At 41.4% G+C, this 22,198-nt stretch overlaps 1 protein-coding gene across 2 annotated transcripts in view; it reads left to right on the top strand.

Annotated features, from left to right (window-relative positions):
• Positions 1-22,198, top strand: part of LOC139692305 (patched domain-containing protein 3-like) — a 215,023-nt gene that overhangs the window by 169,814 nt on the left and 23,011 nt on the right. For both annotated transcript variants that reach the window (XM_071590411.1, XM_071590410.1), the window contains exon 3: positions 19,938-20,737. In XM_071590411.1, coding sequence (XP_071446512.1) covers positions 19,947-20,737 — 791 coding nt within the window. In that variant the 5' untranslated portion in view covers positions 19,938-19,946. The remainder of the gene's footprint in view (positions 1-19,937; positions 20,738-22,198) is intronic.

Here is a 22,198-nt window from a genome sequence, read left to right as displayed (position 1 = left end):
AGGAGGGAGAGATAAATTCATTGATCATGGAAAGGAATCGGAAGATTTATCGCCACCCTACGAATGTGTCAATATTTACGATAAAAACTTCCATTCCACGGAAGGAGAGATAATGCTACTAAAATTAGAGAGATTATGTGTAGAACAGATCGATTTAAGGTGCCATTTTTTCCACGAACGGTTGGGGATCATAATAACATTGTTCGACCGCTGTAGGGACATTCGCGTAAAATTATTCTGGTGTGTATTAACCCCCTGCCACACACCCGGGCGGTGGCTTGCAGGGTATATATATGTATGTGTATATATATATATATATATATATATATATATATATATATATATATATATATATGTAATATATATATATATAGATCTATATATATATATATATACATATGTAAATTTTTTTTAATAAAAACAAAAGTATGCCAATGCGCCATTAGCTAAGCTTTCTAAATGTTTCTGCTATCGGATTATTCGAAATAGAGAACCCTCACAATATTCCCGACATGGAAATGAGGTACTATTATCCATACTCTCCCTCTGCGTATGTTTTATGGTTCCATGGAGATCCAGTGGAAACAATAAACTCGAGCTTATCGTGGAAGCTCGCTTCAAGTTGAAAGCAAGCCGGCGCTCTCGAAGAGCCCTTTAGGCACGCACGACTCACGGGGTGGGCAAACGAAAGATTGGCAAGGATGACGGCCGGCTGAAACGGGAAGGGAAACAATGGTTTAGAGACCCATTCAGGTCCAGCTCTTCCCGAGTGCGATGAGATGCTGGAAGGACAGGCAGCCCTCCATTCAACAGGCTGAAAAGTACTTAAACTAGAAGTTGGCACCTACACGTATTCCTCTCTTCTCTCTGAACGTGGAGGTCATACAGCGACAGAAAACAAATGGCCAATAACCATGTCGTTCGACCTTAGCCCTAAATTAAAGCAGTGCATTACATATTTAAAACTTTGTGAAGCTCTGTGAGACCCTAGAATGAGTGAACTGACTGGGATGATCTATTGATTCAAATAACTAATAGGTTTCAAAGTCGGGCGTGAAGTTTCACGTCTCAGAAGCCTCGTATTGACGCTCATCCTTTTTAATCGAAAACCTAATCTCGAAGGGGTGGCGGTAAATGAGGAAGTCTCCGCCATTTTTATTTCTTTTTAGCGTAGTCCAAGCAATCAATTTTCTTTCATTTCAAATTATTTCTAGTTCAAATGCAATTCTTTTTCTAATATCCGCCCACGTTTACCACATAAACACTCTAATTACCTGGACCCTTCCATCCGCTGTTTTACCTAGGCATCCTATGACGTAAGAATCTCATTACTACGGACACAACTACCAAATAAATATGTTGTGACTCTTAACAAAGCTCAATCCAGCAACCTACTCTACATAAGATCCCTCTTTATCTCTTGAGTACTTCCTTCTTCCTTTCATCCCGTCCAACATCCCTATCCTGTTCCTGCCCTTTCCTCGTTTGCCTAACATTCTCTCCTCTATCACAGTCTTCAACGTCCCATTGCCCATCAATATGCTCTGCATCCATTTGTTTGTGTCTCCTTAGGATAGGATATCTCCCAGCAATCCCCTCTCCTCGACAACCATATGTAGGACTTCCTCATTTGCTTTCCTTTCGGTCCATAATACAATAGCCTCAAATATACTTCTATCATCCTGCTTCAGTGACCACGTTTCCGCGCCGTACATAACTACGCTCCATATCAAAGTTTTCACGAGTCTTTTCTTAACATCCTCACTCAACGTCCCCGTCAGAAACTCCCTCCTCCTTTTGAAAGCCTCTTTGCCTAGCGCAATTCTTCTCCTTAAGTTCCTACTACTTTGACCGAGTTGGCCCAAAACACTTCCGAGATACGTAAACTGTTCCACCTGCTCTAGCTTGGCGGATTATATTAGATTCTGGAGTAGAAATGACCAGAATTGAATCGCTCGTACCTATCGAGCGAAACGTTCCATAATCGATGCTATTCGATTGAACGTCGACCGGGGCTCATGGAGAATCAAAACGGAAAGATTCATTTTTCAGGCTTTTATAGTAAATTCCTCGCAAAGTTAGAGGCTTTTGGCGTTACATAAAAGGATAATAGACAAAAACACAAATCGCACCGCAATATATGAATAATTAGCATATTAAATCCTTTATACTTTAGAACAGTCGCTTCACTCCCCTCTTCGGCCGTCGTTACCGGATTGACTGGACCATCCCACGAGAGGAAGAATAAGAACCAGCCTCCATCTTCCCCCCCCCCACGGTCCCTTAGCACAGAATGTTGACTGCTCGAGGCGGGTGAGCGACCCCTTCGCCCCCCCCCCCAATTCCCTCTCCGTTCGCCCTTTTAACGCAACGCCATCCGACGGACGGAGGGCAGCCTTTGGCCCGTAACACTATCCCACCCGGCCGGCGCAGCGACTCCTCTTCTTCTGGTAAAGGAGACCTCTTTGTAACCTACTGACCAACCGTGTCCTTGACTCACTCAATCACTCCGCCCACCCCTTCGCCTCCCCACGCGCACACCTCAGTTTTCCATTAGCCTACCTCAAAGAGTGCCCCGCCTCCTCCCTCTACTTCAACACCCGATTCTCGGAAACCAAGTGATGAAAGGAGAGGAGAAAAAAAACGAGAAACCCGACCGCCGATAACCAAAGCGAAGTCGAGGAAAATAAGCTCGCATGCCTACCTTGCGCCCTCCACTCAAGATGAGGAACTTCACCTCTTCTAATATCTCATGGGACAGGCCCACGACCGAGCAATCCAGTTTCTTCGTTCGCAAGTCTAAGGGAGGTGTTTTTTTACCAGAGCGGGCCAGCCGATTAACGTACCACAGCCTTAAAGGCAATACGTAAGGCGCACAAAAATGATTTGAAATAGTAAACTATTTGGACTTGAGGTTGACTCTTGCGGAACGCATCGGTTTTTCTGTAAGTTGCGCGTGAAGAAGCATCCATCGTCAAATCTGACAAGTCGAAACTTTTAGCTTGAGGAGCCAATTATCTCTTAAGTGAAGAGATGCGATGACAATGGTTGATGTATCACTCGATATCTATCCAGCGATAAGTTTAAAATCGGACGCCAAATAACTATCTGCCTCGCCACAACGAGGAACTGAAGTGCCGAGCTCTTAACTCTGAACTCCCAATCCATCGGCCGCACAACATCGCGACTCAGAAGTATCATTAATGGAGAGCGGGAATTGTCCTTCAGGAATGCCCTTACGGTCAAGCGTCTCTGCACTCGTGCGAACATTATTGGAAACCCTCTGAGGACCGCAAGGACTCCGCGACTGCCAATTTGTGGTCGCTTGCGAAAGAAACCAGCCAGGATCTGATGATGGGATTGAAGGCAAAGGCGTGCTCTCAATATTACCCCACCTTACCTCGTACCTCTGTGGTCTCCATGGATTCCGGAATTCCTCACGATTGGATTGCCCCGCATGGCCGCGGCTCTGTAAAGCTGATCAGGGGCTCTCTCCCGACGACCGGCGGGCGCGCACACAAGGCTCCGGCGGGGCGATCGCAGTCCTCCCCCGATTTCCTTATTCTTTGCCCGGAACTTTTTATTTATGCCTCACACTTATGACAATCGAAAAAGGAGAGAATGAAGTTCATGTAAATAGTCTCAAACTCTTAGCGACTGAATAGCTTTTGTCGCATGGCACTATTAAATACGTTGTCTACTGCATTGGATGTTTAGGGCCCTAGAGGGTAAGCTTACTGCAGTCTCGTAAACGGAAGAAGCCCCTTTGGAAAAAATATTCCGAGGAATGCGGAGAGATCGGGTCATCATTTTACCAGTTGATCGGTTCTTTTCTCAGCCACTCGGTCGATATGGACGTATGTAAGTACTTCGCCTTAAACTGTGTCATGACGATGACATCCTTTTCCTTGAAAAGGGATTTCAACCTGCCACCAAATAGCCCTCCTTCCCCAAGGCGGCCACTATGAGCCCGTTCTCCTTAACCTCCCCCTCCTCACCGGAAGTTCCATTCAGTGTAGACTACTTCCCCGTCCAAGTCCAGCGCTCGCGTCCTCCCCAACGCGAACTTCCGTCATCACGCCCTCCACGCAGTTCAGTCTTTTTTAGAACGACTCCAAGATAAAAGAGCCTTAGCTTTTAGGGGCGACTCAACTCACTCGCTCCCGGAACACAACACATCAAGGGGACTCAGCTGGCTAACGGAGCAGCGCGTTCTCCGCCACGTCCGACATGGATGTTCGTCACTTGCTTCTTTCGACAGGTGTCGGGGGAATGCGGGGATCTGCTGTTGTCTCATTTCTATCAGATCAGCTCGTATAGTCACAGGACGTAAGAAGTGATATTTATCGAGAATGTACACCTTTTGTCTTAAAACTTTTAAATAGAAACGCTCCATACGATTAAGAAATAGAAGCGGATGGGATAAGCCGGTAGAATGTAGTTAGAGAAGTGCCCAGCGAAAAATGAAGATTTTGGGGCACCGCGTGTCAGAAGTAGTCTGGTGTGTTGTAACCCCCCGCCACATCCCCTGGCGGTGGCTTGCAGAGTATCATGCGTAAATGAATGAATCATTTTGCCATTCCCGATGCATCCAACCTTATATTCTGTTCGCTCTAAGTTAAAGCATCTACTTGACGTCACTTGGATTTTCACCGTCTTTCGAAGTCTTTCTTCGTGCCTCAGGGCATTCGAAATCCTGGGTAAGTTTAACTCTTATTAAACTTTCTCTCATTGGAGAAAAAGCATGACGTCATCATTAAAGGTATTAAAATTCGCTCGTATCTCAGAACGGACAGGGCATACTTATATACCATTCGTGTACTGTAAAGTTAAATTTACGGCGGAGATTCCTAAGGACATTTTGACGTTCCCCCGGGGAGAGAAAGGGAGAACTCCAATAGGACTTCTACATCAAGTCTTGCACCACGCCGGGCGTCGAAAATGCGTGAACGAAAAGGATGAAAAGAGAGCAGGAGGAAATTTGACGATTGAGGGTAATGTCCAGTTTGATCAAACTCTCAACCAACTGCATCAGATCAGACTGCAACTGCTTCAGGAGCAACAAGGAGAGGGAGAGATGAAGAAAGGCTGAAGGGGTACAGTGCACATACCTCTGCCCTCGCTCATCGAAAGTGGCATGGCAACCCGTGCGCCCTGTCGAATCAGGAAGTAATCACCTTGTTACATGGTCATCGTTCCGAATGTGTTATTTGGAGACTTAAGTTACACTCATGGATGTAAATTTTTATTTTACGAAGTCAGCAACGGTGACCTAAGTGGTAGCCGAGTAGTAAAGTACTTGTATTTAGCCACCGGTAGAAGGGTCCCGGGTTTAAATATGGTTGATGTCCACCACTAAAATCCAAAGAGTTTGATTTCCTGTGGGTATACCGAAACCTTCAGGTCAGCCGCAAACGACGCAGGGAATATAACAATCCCTTCTAATGTGGACTCAGAATGTGTTAACTTCACTTGCCGTAGGTCTTATTTGTGAATACCTGTGAATCCTAGACTCGTCCACAAAGAATCATTATAGTGGTGGTCATCAATATTCCTGGACCAACTGTTATCAATAAAATCACCCAAAACGTAACTGTATTTCATCACATTTAGACAAACTAAGTCTCTCAACGAAATTTCAATCGCGCGAAATGGAACGTTTTCTATGTGCTCCTTATTTAATGGGTTAATTGCATCATATTTCATATGACAACTAACGGCTGACACTTAAAATGCATGGAATCCATATTACATTTGTTATACCATCATATTCCGGAATTTTTTTATGTAAATGGTGACCGAAAGGAAATATTTTTAGCTAATCCGTTCTTTAATTGTTTAAATTGTTTAAAGGTTCATTAATTTCGCAATATTACCCACACCTCCATGATTTTGTGTTGCAAGATCGTGAATCTGATGTGTAATTTGGAAAATATTATCGCCCAGAGGTAACGTTGAATAGATTGTCACAACACCTTTTGGTATTGGTCACGCTAACAATTGGCGATGTCCCTCAGGAGTACGAAGATGAAACCATCTTCTCGCTCTGATTCCTCCCTTGGAAGCGGCGTGGTAGCCTGAGGATGGCGCTCGGGGACACATTTTCGGTGGGAACCGCGTTCGAATCTCTGAGATTCCATTAGACTTGAGCGGGTATATGTTATGGGTATTAGTTTTTGAGAAGTGCAGAATGGCGGCACAAGGGAAGGAACAGTACGTTCCTTACGCTGGGCGACTCATTGCTTGGCTTTTGGTGAGCTCCACCTTCACCTTTCAAAATCAAACCTCCAATTTGATTCCTCAGGTGACATGGCGGAAAAATTTCCTTGAGGTATTCTTCACAGATTTCATTTGCTAACAATTGGGAAATGGGAACAAGAAAAGCTGCGGTTTCTGCTCAGCATACAAAATGCGTGTTTTCCCTAACCAGTTCACCTTCACACTTTTCAAAGCGCATGACTGTCGAGGTCGCAAATCCAGAGCACAATCATATCGCCACGAATGTTCTGACGAATTTCTGAATGGAATAAAAAATGTTACAAAATGACTGAATATGTAACTAAGGGTGTTTTTCATCGATGTATTTACGGCCACATGTTCTTTATAAGAACTCAGTGGTAGATTGGGTTAAAGGATTAACCCAATCTCAATCGTGAACTAATGATAAACGATCTGAAAGCAGAGGTTATCGGCAAAATCCTCGTCATTTTGGCGGAATCACGACGGAAACTGCCAATAATTTGAAATGCGAATGTAAGTAAATGGCAACCCATGAGAATTGAAGGAGTTCCAAAGTTTTAATTCCTTGTTTGAGTAAGGGTGACATTTTATCCAAGATCCTATCCTGAGAGAAGTTTTTATGAATCTAATCAATTTAATGGAATTCACATATGGCTTCTATGAAGTGACGCACCTAATGATGGCTGGAATAGCGTGCGGGGAGGATTAGAAAAAATAATATGGGTAAGAGGAAAAATAAATTTCGCAAAGATGTGCTTTCTCTTCATTCAGAAGGTCGGGAATGAACCTGTTGTAGTTATTATACTATATAAATGCTCCTCCCTGTATAAATATGCATAATAATATAATAAAATATAAATTAATTTATAAAATTAAATAATATATGTAAGTATAATATTTATAAATTTTGTATGTAAATGTATATCCATATATTAATTATGCTATGCATTATTATATGCGTAAAACAATGCATAGTATAATTGTGTGTACATAAATAATGTGGGTATTTATCTATGGGAGTAATATATTTATATAATATAATAATCCCCTGTTGAAATATTAGGGGAGGTGACCGACTGATGAAGCCATTTTCGAAAATTCGCATAGGAGGATGGAGAGTGTGGCTGAACTGTTAAAAACGCTGGGCTGGGAACCTCTCCAAAGTAGAAGAAAAACAAGCAGACTTTATGGAATGTTCCGCATTCTGAACATAGAGAAAGCTTAGGCAGAACCAAGGAAAGAGGCGGGAAATCCAAATTTAATAGGGACGAATTTTCACAAATTCAAGGTAAAATGCCGGGCACAAAGAAAAAATAAAAAACATTTTCATTTCTTAATAAAAACATTGTTGATTGGAGCAATTTTGCTGCAAAACTATTCGAGCCCTTTCCTAGCAGGGTTAATACTTTTAAGAAAAGATGCTAACGATTTATAAAATAATCGGATTGATGTGTTGTGTAAAATTGTATGCAACAGCTTAGTTTTGATTTTTTCTTAATGATTTAGGAAACTGATGTTAATGAGATGGGCATTTTCTTGTTTTTTATGTTTTATGTTTTTATGTTTTTTTATGTTTAGAGATAAGTGTTTAGATGCTTCCTCTAGGTGTATTGTTTTTTTCTGACTGATTTTGTTTATTATCTTTTGTGATATTGATTGAATTTGAGACGTCATGTTATTTTTCCATGGCAAGTTTGATTGTAATACTTTGGACTTGTGTGCCACCTGACATTGCCTATCTGCACATGCGCGTTTAAGTAATAATAATCAAATAATATCTAAACTGGTCTGCATGTTCCTCGATAAAAATTCTTCAGTTCTGTAATGAGAAGAGCTTCGAAGTAAATTTCGTTCCCTCAATTACCTTTAATAATGCGTTTATCATTTCGGTTACCGTGAAAGGTTATGCCGAAGTAGTTATAGGATGGCATGCGACGTGATAAAATGAAACAAGAAGAAGTCACGTTTTGGCGTAGGTGGGTGCCTTTACTTCCGAAAAAGTGTGGCTCCTTAAAGAGCACTTCCATGAATTCTTAATGCCATGAACCTGCGACGGACTTCGCTACATTTAATACACTCCATATAACAATTTTGATAAAACATATTTCGTGATCCAGTTTATTTTCAATCAAATAAATGATCATCGTCAACATTATTGGATTGAAAGCCAGGTTTTTGCGTTAATATTAGTTGCTGTGTGGTCAGAGTAAGGTAGATTCCATTAATCAGAACTTGGAATTTTCTGTCCTTCTCAACCAACCCGCCGAATGAAAACCTCCGCCGACATAATTGCACGTTGCATTTCAACGTATTTGTTCAAAAACTCAATGATAGTTGATTGCAAGAGCTGAGGGATAATATTGTACTTTTCATTTGACGAAATTGATTTTATTTCAGCATGAATATCAATCTATAGCGACACTTAAAAAAACCTTAATCATATTTTAAAAATAAAATATATATATACACACACACACATATATATATATAGATATATATATATATATATATATATATATACACATATATATGTGTATATATATATATACACATATATATATATATATATATATATATATATATATATATATATATATATATATATATATATATATATATATATATATATATGTGTATATATATATATATATATACACACACACATATATATATATATATGTGTGTGTGTGTGTGTGTGTATACATATGCATACATATAATGGCACTGTTAAATTAGTTTTGTTATGAAATACGTCTTTTACACTCACATTGCTGCATTTTTTTACGTTGTTGTCTTTTTGAAGCTCCTTACAGAGGATATAAAGACTAACGAACAAATAAGGGACTTGATGCTTATCCATTTGAATTTGTGGCATGAAAAAAACCCAAAAAAAGAGGAAATAATTAATTGAGTGTTAATGAGCGAAATAGCTTGACTGGTCAAGGATGAGTTCCTGTTCACGCACCGAGCGCATTGATTCGTTAGAAATCGTTCCGTTTCATGAGCCAGCAAGGACTTCTTAGTTTCAAGAGGTCACGGAACCTCAAATTTTCTGAGCTGTAAAATGTATTGAATCATTTTACAGAAAGTTTTATTGGAAGTTTATCTCCTGACTGCAGATTATGCAGGTGATTTTGCGATAGATATGGAAATCATGGAAATAAATTCACGAAGAATATTAACTCCATAGATATCAAAATACTACCTTGATCAAAAATTTCCCGGAATTTATTCAGAAAATTAAAAATACAAGTTTATTCATCTAAATCTATATTGTCCCCTTCAAAGTAATCCCCATCGACTGCAACACACTTATGCCAGCGCTTGATCCAATCCTCGAAACATTTTTTATATTCGGTTTTCGGTATGTCCATCAGTGCTTCCTGCGATTTTTCCATTACTTCCTCTCGGCTGCTAAAACGCGTTCCCCGTAATGGTTTTTTAACTCGATTGAACAGAAGGAAGTCACAGGGAGCCAAATCAGGTGAATTCGGTGGCTGTTGGATGGTATTTGTTGCAGTTTTCGTCAAAAAATTACGAATAATGATAGCACTGTGCGACGGTGCGTTATCATGGTGCAAAATCCACGAGTTTTCTGCCCACATTTCTGGTCTCTTTCGGCGAATTGCTTCACGCAAACGTCTCATAACGCCCAAATAATACTCTTTGTTTACTGTCTGGCCTTCTGGCAAAAATTCATGATGCACTACACCGTTGTAATCCATGAAAACCGTCAGCATTGCCTTCTTTTTTGACTGAAAACGACGTGGTGTTTTTGGTCTCGGCTCATTTGGTGAACGCCATTCACTTGCCTGATGTCTGGATTGCGTGTCGTACTCATAAACCCACGTCTCGTCTCCAGTAATGATCCTTTTGATGAATGTGGGATGGGATTCAGCCTCGCAAATCATGTCTTTTGCGACGTCAACACGGTCTCTTTTTTGCATGAAATTGAGGTCTTTCGGCACCAACTTTGCTGCTACACGACGGAAACCCAAATCATTAACCACAATGTTTTGGGCGGATCCATAGGCAATGTTCAAGTCCTCCGCTATTTCTCTGATGGTTAATTTGCGGTTATTGACCAACATTTCTTTTACTTTATCAATTTTTTCACCGACTTTCGATGTCGATGGTCTGCCACTGCGTTCATCATCTTCGATTGACTCACGACCACTTCTGAACCGCTCGTGCCACTGGTAAACGACCGTTTTGTTTAGAGAATCGTTGCCGAAACACTTTTCCAACATTTCCAACGTCCGTGCGCCACTAAATCCGTTTTTTACGCAAAATTTAATACAAGTTCGTTGTTGCAAATTTAAATCCATTTCTGAAATTGTAAAAAATCGCCAACACACACAGAGATAGATGTACTCTTGGCTACGTAACTTTTGCAAATGTCAAGTTATGACACTAAGATTTAAAGGGAATATCAACAACAGATGTACCAATTTAACAAAAAAAACAGAACTCAAATCGGAACGATGGGAGCGCCACACGGTGGTTATTCCGGGAACTTTTTGATCAAGGTAGTATTTTGATATATCATAATTATTTCCTATTCGATTATTCATATTTTGGGGCTTGGTGTTTTGTAGCCGTAGATTCTAATATTTATTTATAAAAATAAGAATATCTCGCCACTGAAACCATTAATTATTTCAGTGGAACGATGTGCAGAGATAGTCAAACTTAGAGAAAAGCGCTATTGCATTGCTCCACCCAAAAATATTACATTAAAATCCGCAGAGCAATGTACACGTACGCAGTCTCCCCCTGTTAAGAGTGCTACTTAAGTGCTACTCCTCTGCAGACGAGAGCGAACTAGCCATCGGTGAACTTCTCGTCTAGCCAATGAATCATTAAGAAGTCGCCGTTCCTTTCAATTCAGAACTACTGGGCAGCCACTTTGGCCGAAATTGACCGCAATCTTCCGGAAAGGTGAACATCCATAGGCACCCTTAAGACTAGCCCGGCGCCGCAAAGGGAGCTGCGATTTGTGGATGAAAGGGAAATCGAACTAAATGTGAGGGCAGGATGGAAACCTATGGTCGCCTTACGATCCATCACTTCCGGGTAAAAGTCTTCATACTTTTACCAACGCTCCCTTCCTTCGTTCCTGCCCCCTTCCCCCTTAGAGTCCTTCCAAGTGAAAGGGAAGTGGAAAAAGTGCACTCTGGATGTAAGCCGAGGATTTGGTTCCGCCATCCAGTGCCTGTGGCGCTCTCTTCTCTTTCGGTCATGGGACGTGAGTCATCTTTCACTTTTTAACCGAAGATAATGAAGAATTTGGCGGATGAGATGATATCAAATTCGTGTCATTGTACTCGTCACCGAGGAGAACATTACTGAATTACAACAAGACTACGTACGAGACTCATCGGACGAATTTTCCATAGCAATGAATCGGAAATGGCGGCCCTTCCCAAATATATATGTACTTGTGGGATCAGCTAAGAAAGAAATGCGGGAAATATAAGAGCGCCGACTCGGAGAAACCATGAACTGTATGATACCGCTTTCCAAATAAATACCGTAGTCTTCCTCGAATTCGCTGAGTGAGGAAATAACAGTGGCCACTGGTTCCCGGTGAAATTGTTTCATTTTCAACGAGTGTCGCCGACCACTCGAAAAATGATGTTACGCAAGAGGTAGCCATCTTTTTTGTTTCCCATTCTGAATTTTCCATTTGGCATTGGCGATACATTTCAGTTATTCCTCGGCAATCGCAAGTTCCATTGGAATATCACAGCATGAGTAAAATTTGAGGGATTTGTTTTTACAGTCTGTGATTCTGCAAAGGTTGTGGGAAAACGTCGGAACAATTGGTAAATGGAGCCAAATAGACTTGCAGAAATGGGTAGCGATTTAGTTATCTGTCAAGCTTTCTCAGAAAGTATGATGTTCCATTGTAAAAGTCATCCGGAAAATAATCGTGAAATTCTTTAGCCTTCGGGGAACGAACTACAGTAGTTTTATGGTCAAAAAATAAGTCGCGATACTTTAAACGTATCATCCCTCTCGCTCCTCCCCATCCTGGAATTTCCACCCGAGACTTAACGCCCTCGTTTCTATTCGCGCTTTTTGACACACACGATCGGCAGTTGATAAATAAAAAATAATTCAAAATCTTTTTTTTGGAGCAGATAAAATTTCTTTCAATGTCTCGGTAACCTCACATGAGCAAAATCATACAATTCAACCACGGTCTCTGTTACTGTGTGTTTTCGTGAGTAGGTCACCGGCTTGGGAGAGGGGCTTGACCGGTTAATCATGACAGTGTGGAGGTCCGCACGAGAGCGTGAGTTTTGGTTTCTTTCCCCCTCCCTCCCTCGAACATCCCGAGTGAGGTGGCGAGTGTAATGCAGAGGGCGTCTCTCCAGGAAGGCGGAGGGCGTCAACCGAAGGACTCGACTTCTGGCGTTGACCGTTTCCATTAGCGGGGGGGGGGGGGGGGGGTGTGTGGCGGGACCTCAGCTCCACCAATTCTTTCTTTTTATTTTTTGTGGGTCATGACCAATCCGAGAATCTCCACTTCCCCCTCTTCCAATAAACAACCTGAGTCGCGGCATTTCCTTGCCTTGCCGGGAACCTTTTTCGGTTTACCTTCACTTGATGCGAACACATGCAATACTTTCGAAACTCTCCACCAACCTTGCCGTTCCCAGAGTATTTTATACGCGCTCAGAAACGACCGGAATCGATTGCTTTTCTTTCTTTCTTTCTTTGCGATTAGTTGTGAGGAGAAAGATAGGTAACGGAAATGAACAAAATCTTTTGGTTGCTTCTTGCTTGCTTCGTAGTACCTTGACTTCGTGAATGTGATCAGTGAAATAAAACAAAGATATGCACTGATTATTCGCTGTTGTTGTAGTCGAATGTGTATTTAAGCCGAAGGATGAGGTCATATTGTGGTGGCTAAAACTGAGATCATTACGTTTATGCCATATTTTAGGCATGCAGTTTCGAAAAGCTCGCCACCAATCATGATAAAACTAAATGCCAGGTCCTGTAATTCGGGAGCGGAATTCAAAACAGATATACCAGTCCAATGCTAAAAAAACTTAGGTTAGCTCCCACAAATGGATTCTCGTGGACTAGAGTCACCCAATTTAGTGCAGGTGTCGGCAACTTCTGAATTTCAGCAGGCCAGATTGTCAATTTCCGAAGTGCTTTCGGTCTATATCTTTCTATCATTAATTACCAAGTATGTTTAGCATTCATCCAATCCTATATTTGTCAACGCTGAGCGGAAAAGACTGAAAGGTGAAAAAGCCACATTATTCCGAAAACTGATGTAAATAATATCCCGCTATGACATAGAGTTTACAAGCTAACTGAAAACGCAGTGATAATGTAGACTCTTCGGCGAACAAGGGCGAGAGGTAACAGTCGTTCCTATATTAACTCCATTACGGCAAGAGAAAGAGAGTTCGTGTCAAGATACCGGGCACAAAAACTGTTCACTAGAAAAACGAAAGTAAAACGTAAAATTATCCCACAGAGGTTAAATACAAGTTTAATTATTTTCAATCTAAAGAGTATCTCACTGAACGATATTTAAATACGCTGAGTTAATATTTAAAGAGAGCATTGTTTTGTATATTTCCACTCACAACGAATTACACAAATTGTCTTTACAAGTTCCTATACTTTTTGTTTATTTTTATCATAAAAATCCGATCAGCCGAGAATCAGACCAGTGCCTCTTAATTTTTCTGTAAGTTAAAGTCTTTATGATCACGGAATGCTAATTACAAGGGAATCTAGTCCGCCAATAAAATAAGACTGCCGACCATTATGATGATGTATCAAGTATTCAAGACTCCACGCTAATACCAGTGACCGTTACGCTCCTCGACTCATCCGACCAAATGAACTCTAACGAGTAATTCATCGAACTTTGAAAATGAAGCTCACTCGATGAGTCAATTGTTTTCCTACCCAGGCCACAATGGAGGAGCTCAAAATCGACGTCTCTTCGCCGCCATATTGGCGATTTACGAGTTTTTCGGAGTAATTTTCGAAACCTAAAGACATTTACTTCCAGGAGAGCTTGTCTCTGAATTCCTTTCCCGCATCGAAAGTCCATGCAGACTGTTCTCCAACGAATTGAAACACTCGGCCGCCTTGGAGAGCGAATGGGTAGCCGCAAGGATTTCACAACACCATAAACTGGTTCATAACCGTCCCGTCTTTTTCGCTCAACTAGACTACTTTCCCTCGCCGAGACTGATGAGAGCGTTACGGTCAATGCAAAGTTCTTTAAAAAAGTAACAAAATAATAAGGAGTTCAGAAGTTTATTCTAATTGAAAATGGACATGTTTTTCAATTCAAATTGAAACAACAACCTTGTAGTTTTCTACTTTGAATAATAACGGCAGCAAAATGTCGCTAATCTGAAGCATGGTCATGTGCTATAGGTGACTACCACATGACAAAGATACCAAATACCATAAGGCGTGCAGCCGTTTTTTTATAATAGTTGAAAACTCTGCAGTCGATGTTTTCACTATAGGTAACCCTAACTTTTGTGAAGTCCCGCCAAACTTGATTATATCACACAGAACGTGTGAGCGTATATGTAATGGGGGTCAAATCTATTTGTATGGGAACCGGTTTTACTCATGTCTGACTCTTCAGACCCTTCCATTCTTTTTCTTCGAACTCAGTACTTCGATTTACAACGCCGATGCCGTTACCACTTTCTCGATTTTGAGTCTCCTATCCACTGCAGTTGCTGCGTAGTCTGTCCATAAACTAAAGTCCATAACATTTTGAGTGGTAATATAGAAATCGACGTATTTCCTATGATGCGACCACCCTTTCCAGATAAAAAGTAGTATACGCCTCATTGGTAAAATACGTAGGCCCAAGGTTCCCAGTTTGGCCAATGGGTTGCATTATCATGCTTCTCTAGCTTGGAATTCCGTCAATTTACAAGAAATTGGGATTCGAAATCCATGTACAATGTTTATGGTCTTAAAATGTTTCTTTTTAATAGGATAAATTTACATTGGCCCCTCTGTCGATCAATCTCCAACATTTTGGAAATTGATCACACTATAATGAATAAAACAGTTTCTGGCGTCACTTGGTGGAAATTCTCCATATTGAACTTAAAATAAACCACTTGTCTTACTTGAGAATGTAAATTATTCGGTAGATCGTTTACGTAAATTAGGAAGAGTAATGGCCCTAGTACACTGCCTTGTGGAACTCTTGCTATGACCATCTCTTTTGTAAATGCATCCCCTATTTTCATTTTTTAAATTTTACCCCTAAGAAAATTTTTTATCCATTTCTTTACCCCCAGATCCAATGGTAACGACTCCCAACTTTAACAATAATCTATCGTGAGGCACTCGGTCGAAAGCTGCCGAAAAGTCAACGATTACCGCATCAACATCCTTTCCTTCATCTATTGCGTCGTCGATATATTGGCTTGATCCCAAAAGCTGCGTTCCGCACGAATGTCCAACGGCAATGGAAGTAGGTGCTTTAGGCCATCCCGATCGGCCACAATTTGCAGCCCTGGTCAGTAAACTCTGCTGATGCAATCGACAGCAGGAGAAGCCACTTTAAAAGCCCTCCCCTCTCCCGGACAGCGACAGCAAATCACGGATGCACGATGGGAGAGATGAACTGAACGAAAAGGGACGCCATTAACGGATTACCGCGCACGCGCAACTCCAGGAGACCTATGGCCGTGATAAAAGAATAATAATTCCATACACGTGGAATTAATACGTATCCACTGTTTCCCACCCAATCTTGAGTGCTTCAGCTGGGATATCGAGTTTTTGTGTGTGACGTAAATCGTGAACGTTCCTTGGGATAAATCGTCATTTTATAAGCACTTAACAAATGGAATCTTTCCAAAATAATTATCAGCAGTTGCAAAACCCTTGGAAAACTGAAACCATGTTGGACCAGAAGGGAAGTAAGCAGAGTATTTTCTTATTAAGAACCAGTGGTATCAGGAAACATTTACGAAAGTGCTAGATTCTATTTCACAAAACTTTCCAAAGAGTATTTATTATTTTTAATCCATTTTAATGATAATTATTTCATGTGGAAAGCCTTCAGTTTATTAAGAACTGTGTTTTAATCCTCCATTCATAGGAAGGGAGTATTTATAACAACCATGAATGAATTAGGAGGAGACGCATCTAAATATATGCTTCCTCGGGCAATAGATTTTCCTTTTGTGATTCTTTGCAAGGTTACCTTATCCTTGAGGTACCAGTACTTTAGGCATCGAGCACCTACGAAACCTTAAGGGCCTCATAGACAGGAATAACATGTAATTTTATGAGAATCAGAAGGATTGAAAAAAATTAAATTATAATTAGGTGGTGTACAGTTTTAAGTGCGTTAGAATGGACAAGAATTGAGCACGACTACATTTCTTAGCCTCACCTAGCAAGACACAATCTTAAAACCCTCAATATTAAGAATAACTTTAATTCCGCATACTTTCTGCCACCCTTCAGTCCGTCCAACATGCCTATCGCCTACCTAGCTTGCCTAACTTTCTCCCCTCTATCAGTCTTTAAAATGCCATCGCCAATCCAAATGTACGGCATCCACCTTCCCTGCCTCCTCTGGATTTCTCCCAACAATAATCCTCTCTCCTCCCCCACACTGGCTAACACTTTTCCGTTTGTCTTCCTTTCCGTCCACTTCACCTGTTCCACCGTCATCCACATCTCAATATGAAATTGTTCAATAGTTTCATCATAAATATTATAAAAAGAAAGATTCAAGGACACCTACAGGTTTATGAAATAATAGTTAATGAATAAAACGATGAATGCACATAATAATATATCGAAACAAGGAATATCAGAAGTAAGATACGATGTCCCCAGGGCCGGTAGAAATCATAATACCGCCCTGATTTGAAGTGTTTAAGTAGGGAAAAAAATCTTTTCATACATCTCCTATATTATCCATTTCCGATAAGCTACTGCTTTTACCGATTATTTAATGTAGGTATTTTAAAATTTCCTATAATCGCTATGCATTGCATTTCTCTAGTGGAGCAATTCCCTTCTTTCGATAATTATTTATTTTCTGAAAAACCTCTAGACTAAAAATGGTCCAAAATTAATGCACTGTGCAGTAAACGTATGTAGTAATTCGTTTTAATAAATAGTAATGAAAATATAACAAAGTACATAATGATCAACAATAACTTTACGATTACTTGACGACTTACCATCTCACGAGAGAGATGATCAGTGTATGTAAAGGTTCGTGTTTAAGGTGAAGGCTATATATATGCATGGATGGAGTACATATTATGTAGGGGTTTTCAAGTGCTAATCTATCATTAAATGACAGCGTTTCCGCAACTTTTAATCCTTACTTATGATTCACCAACTCAATTTAAATTCTTTTCCCAAATAATGAAGTCAAAAGTTAATCTAGCATTCAAAGATTTCAAACATTGCTGTGTCGCGTTTTTAAGTAAACCTCGCTCACATGTGCACGAATTATTATTGACAGGGAGCACGGGCCATTTCTTTCAATTAGATTCTTTGATACAATATTGTATGAAATTTCGTAATGAGTATCCTTTCAATACTTCAATAAATGTAGTATTATAAAGCGTTTCTTAAAACTTTACCACAAATAATGTTTGCCTTTTTTCACAATGGTAACACATGTAGAGGAGGATTAGCTTACCTCTATATATTATTTTTCTACCAGTCTTTTTCGACGAATATCAATGGAATATTGTGTAGATGTGGATGAATAGCATTGAGTGTCGCTAGATAAATAAAATAATGAAGTTAATCTCAAGTCTCAAGCATGAAGTGGTTGAATTAATCTATAATTAATGGACGTTTTGCTGGACTCCTGCGTCGGGATCATTATCGATGGAATTTATTGGTGTAACTTTTACAATACGTATCTAAAGAAATCGGCGCTAAAATAATTTTCGGGAGATTATGTTTATATGTTTTCATGGAGGAAAAATCCGAAAAAGCAAACTAAGGGCCAACGTCCTTCGTAATATGCCACTCGCCCATTTTGCCCGGGAAGAAATGTAAATTCTCAGAGGACATTCGGCATCTTCCAAGCTGGGAGCCATTTTGAAAACGACCCCCTCACGTGGTTCGCGGCCATTTCTTCATTTACGAGGGGAACGTCACCAGGGGGGTGGGGTCGCCGCTTCTTCTGCCCCCCCCCCCTCTATTTCTCTCTTTCGATTCACCAGGCTCCGAAGTGCCTCACGCTCGTGATCTTTAGATCATAAAATTGCCATGCTCAGTCGGATCACGAACCTGCAATCCCAATGCAACGTGCCAATGATCCACTCCGAACACCCGGACGGCGCATTGAACGCCACTCCCATTTCGTCCCTTCCCTTCTAAATGAGGCCTCAATGCCACACGGAACGGCGAAATGGCGCCACTTGACTAGGTGACCATTCCGCACGCCTAATCCGATGCATTGAAGCATACCGCGATCGATTAAACGCATGTATACTCTTCAATTTTTACGGAACCCTTTTCACGGAAGCGGAAGAAATTCTTTTGAGATCATTGCAGGGAAATGCGACAGTATCTTGCCACACATTTGCTGACCACGCTAGCGGCGCATTTTTAATATCAAACTCCTTTATTTAATTTACACATTTGCAGAAATATAAATTATTCCTGGACGAAGAAAAAAGTCGTTCCATGATTCACAATTGTTTGAGCCGTATACTTTTCCTCCATATAACATGCAGCACACATTATTCAGTCAACGGGATTACATTCACTCTTTTTTCATTGTTTTAATCTTCACGATCAATGTGATGTTTTTCAACTTGACAGTTAGTTTGTTGATTTGTCACAAAATATTCAAAACATTAAGGGTTACATTACCTTTAAAAGAAGCCTAATTTCCTTATTGGTACATACTATGATCGACGTAGCTCAGGCGTTTGAGAGTGGCATCACTTTGAATGGCTAATTGAATTCGAGCTAAGTGATGGGGTGAATTTTTATTGACTGCAATGACATTTTAGAATACCGCAAAAATTAGTTCTAATCGCAGGGTAAGGTGCGTCCTCATCTCTTGCCACCTCGGTCGCGACACAACCGAATCTCGTGCCAATTACTCACCCACTTTCAACTTACGATTCCGATCAATAAACCCACATTCCACCATTCATATCATATTTATCACTATTATTGTTATACATTTGGTTGCATAGGGTTCACAAAAGTATTTTGCTTTCTACTTTCTTATCATACGGCTCACGGTATGAAGTACTTGCTTTAGTCTATTTTGGTTCCCTATATTTCGCGTGGATATGGTGGATTTTAGGGTGCTGCTAATGGCATTACTTTTTAAAACATAATAATTTTATTTTTTTAAATTAAATTGATATGAATGAATGAATGTAATGAGAGCACAGTTAATCCAGTAATTATTTTTAAGGTTTATTTTATTCATAAATTTAGGGAAGGGGAGCCACATCCTTCTCCAGTGTTACCTCTGAATACTCAATAATTCCTACTTATTCGTGATAATCATTAAAATGTTTCTGTTTGCAGTGACCAGAGGCATCGCCCATGTTTTAAATATTTAAATGTCCATTCACAACCGAATGCTCTCCCCCATAGGCTAATACGTCACCTATGGTGTTGACATGATATCCTTACTGACTCTGTATTCCATTTTTCCCACACAGAGCTGCAAGATGTTCTGCAAAATGAATGCCGTCGAGCGGCAGCTGGCCCGGCTCTTCTACAAACTCGGGGTCGTTGTGGCTAAGAACCCCGGCTATTTCCTGGTCGTGCCGTTCCTCGTGGCCGCCCTCTGTTTCACCGGCTTCCAACGCATGCGCTCCGAGATCGACCCGGAGTACCTCTTCAGCCCCGTCGGCGGGCAGGGAAAGATGGAGCGGAACGTGGTCGAGTCGTATTTCTCACTCAACTACTCGGCGCGGTTCAACGTCGGCCGGATCACGAGGCCCGGGCGTTTCGGGAGGGTCATCGTGGTGCCCAAGGAGATCGCCGAGGAGGCGCACCAACTGTCACGGGCGGCGGGCACCGAGGGACTAGCTCCTGGGATGTACAACGGCCCTGGAGCCAACGCCCCCGGCACGGGACCCTACCAGAGGCTTCCGGACCTGGGGAACCTCCTCACGGCGGCCGTCTGGGACGAACTGAAAATCCTGGACGAGATCATTAAGAACGCGACGGCCGTCGTGGACGGGGAGAGGTTTAAGTACTCGGACGTGTGCGCGCGATGGGTGGACGAGTGCTTCAGGAACGACATCCTCGAGCTAAGCCACGTGATGGACGACGTGGAGTCAGGGAAACTCAACCTGACGTTCCCCGTCATGTTCAATCCTGTGACGTGGGACGCCCACGCCTTCCCCGTGTTCTTCGGTGGGACCGTGGTGAGTGACGAAGGGACGATCCTCAGCGTCCCGTCCCTGCAGCTGGTGTACTTTGTAACGGCCGACACGAAGAGGCAGGACGAAATGTGAGTAATCGGGACGGGAAAAAAAGGATTCGGTATAACCAGGTGACCTCTATCCCTAAATAACGACGGTAATCCTAGCCATTATTATAATTCAGCACCATGGAAGGTTCCTGTGCCAAATTGCTTGCACATGAAGAGCGTTGATGCCTTGCCTTTAACTTTAAACTATCCCACAATAATGACTGAATGAGGCAAATATAACGCATTCCGTTACAGTAATATAAAATTACTACATTTATTTTTATTAAATTTCTAAGTAATACTGCGCCCTCATCACTATAGAACTTTTTCACTGCTCTGAATATACGAAGAGAGAAATAATGCAGGGCAAACAAGAGGAAGTTCCCGTATTACATAGAAGAAACTAGTCGTTAGGTCCCGTCCAAAGCCTACCTATAACAGGTAGATACTTCGAATGAAAACTAGACAAAATTTGACAAAATACTCGAGGAGAAATGAATTTCACCCAAACCTTTGATCGTATGGCAGTTACTAGAGACGCGGAATATCATTTTCATAGTCGAATTTTCCGCAGAATTGCCAGAGCCTATGCAACCCAATGATACTTAAAATTGCAATAGTATTTTCTTCTAAGTTTTTGTTAATTTTTTCTCTGTCATCTCTTGAACTATCTTCATTTGTCTGTTCGACTGTTACAAAACATGCTTTAAGATCGTTTTTCGCTCTGCTCTAAATTTCCTCGTGTTCCAGTCTTGCCTGCTGTGGTATGTGGACGAAATATCGACGCCGACTCCAGTAAGAAAGCTCAGCGCTCTCCGGCCGTCCCAATAATTGTTCTCCGGTGCTTCTCCTATTCCCTACCTCCCTCCCTCCCTCTCGTCAACACTTCAAACCCAGGAACTTCCCGTCTCCTCCCTCCCCCGTGATTCGCCCGGCTCCCTTACCCTTGTCTGCTCGCTTTCGTCGCACGCATTGAGTCGCGGGTCGCACCGCCATTTAAGGAGGGACAGGGCCGTTTTGGGGAACTCCCTCGTCCTTCGTGGGCAACGGCCATTACCCCGCTCTCCGTGCGTGCGCCTCTTGCACTCACGCCTACCAACTTAACTTCGACTTAGGAAGAAAAAAATAAGAATGAAACTTTCAATCAGTCGAAGAAGAAAGAAAAATTTCATTTCAAATTCACTGTTATATCCTAGAGATGACATGTGATGAGACACAGGCAACAGTTTTGATTTTTTAGTAGAGTTCCCACAGCAGTCACAAATTCCTCAAACAAACTTTCCATTTCAACTGGTGCTCTGCATAGATTCAATCTTGAAAATCCCCGATACTCTGTTCCAATCTTTCCTGCACTTTGAAATCATGACAGGCATAAACTGGTTATTTCGGAAATTTCAAGTCCCGCCTGGCACTGTTTCAAAGACCAAGGAGGACAATTGTTGTATGAACTCGAGCAATAATAGAAAGCCATTGAGGCTGCATTTGGTCTCAATTAATGCC

The sequence above is a fragment of the Hetaerina americana genome, unplaced genomic scaffold, assembly GCF_022747635.1.
Source record: "Hetaerina americana unplaced genomic scaffold, ioHetAmer1.1.p SCAF_4, whole genome shotgun sequence".
NCBI classification, from domain to species: domain Eukaryota; kingdom Metazoa; phylum Arthropoda; class Insecta; order Odonata; family Calopterygidae; genus Hetaerina; species Hetaerina americana.
The sequence above is the reverse complement of the archived record's forward strand: the minus strand, read 5'-3'. Positions and strand labels throughout refer to the sequence as shown.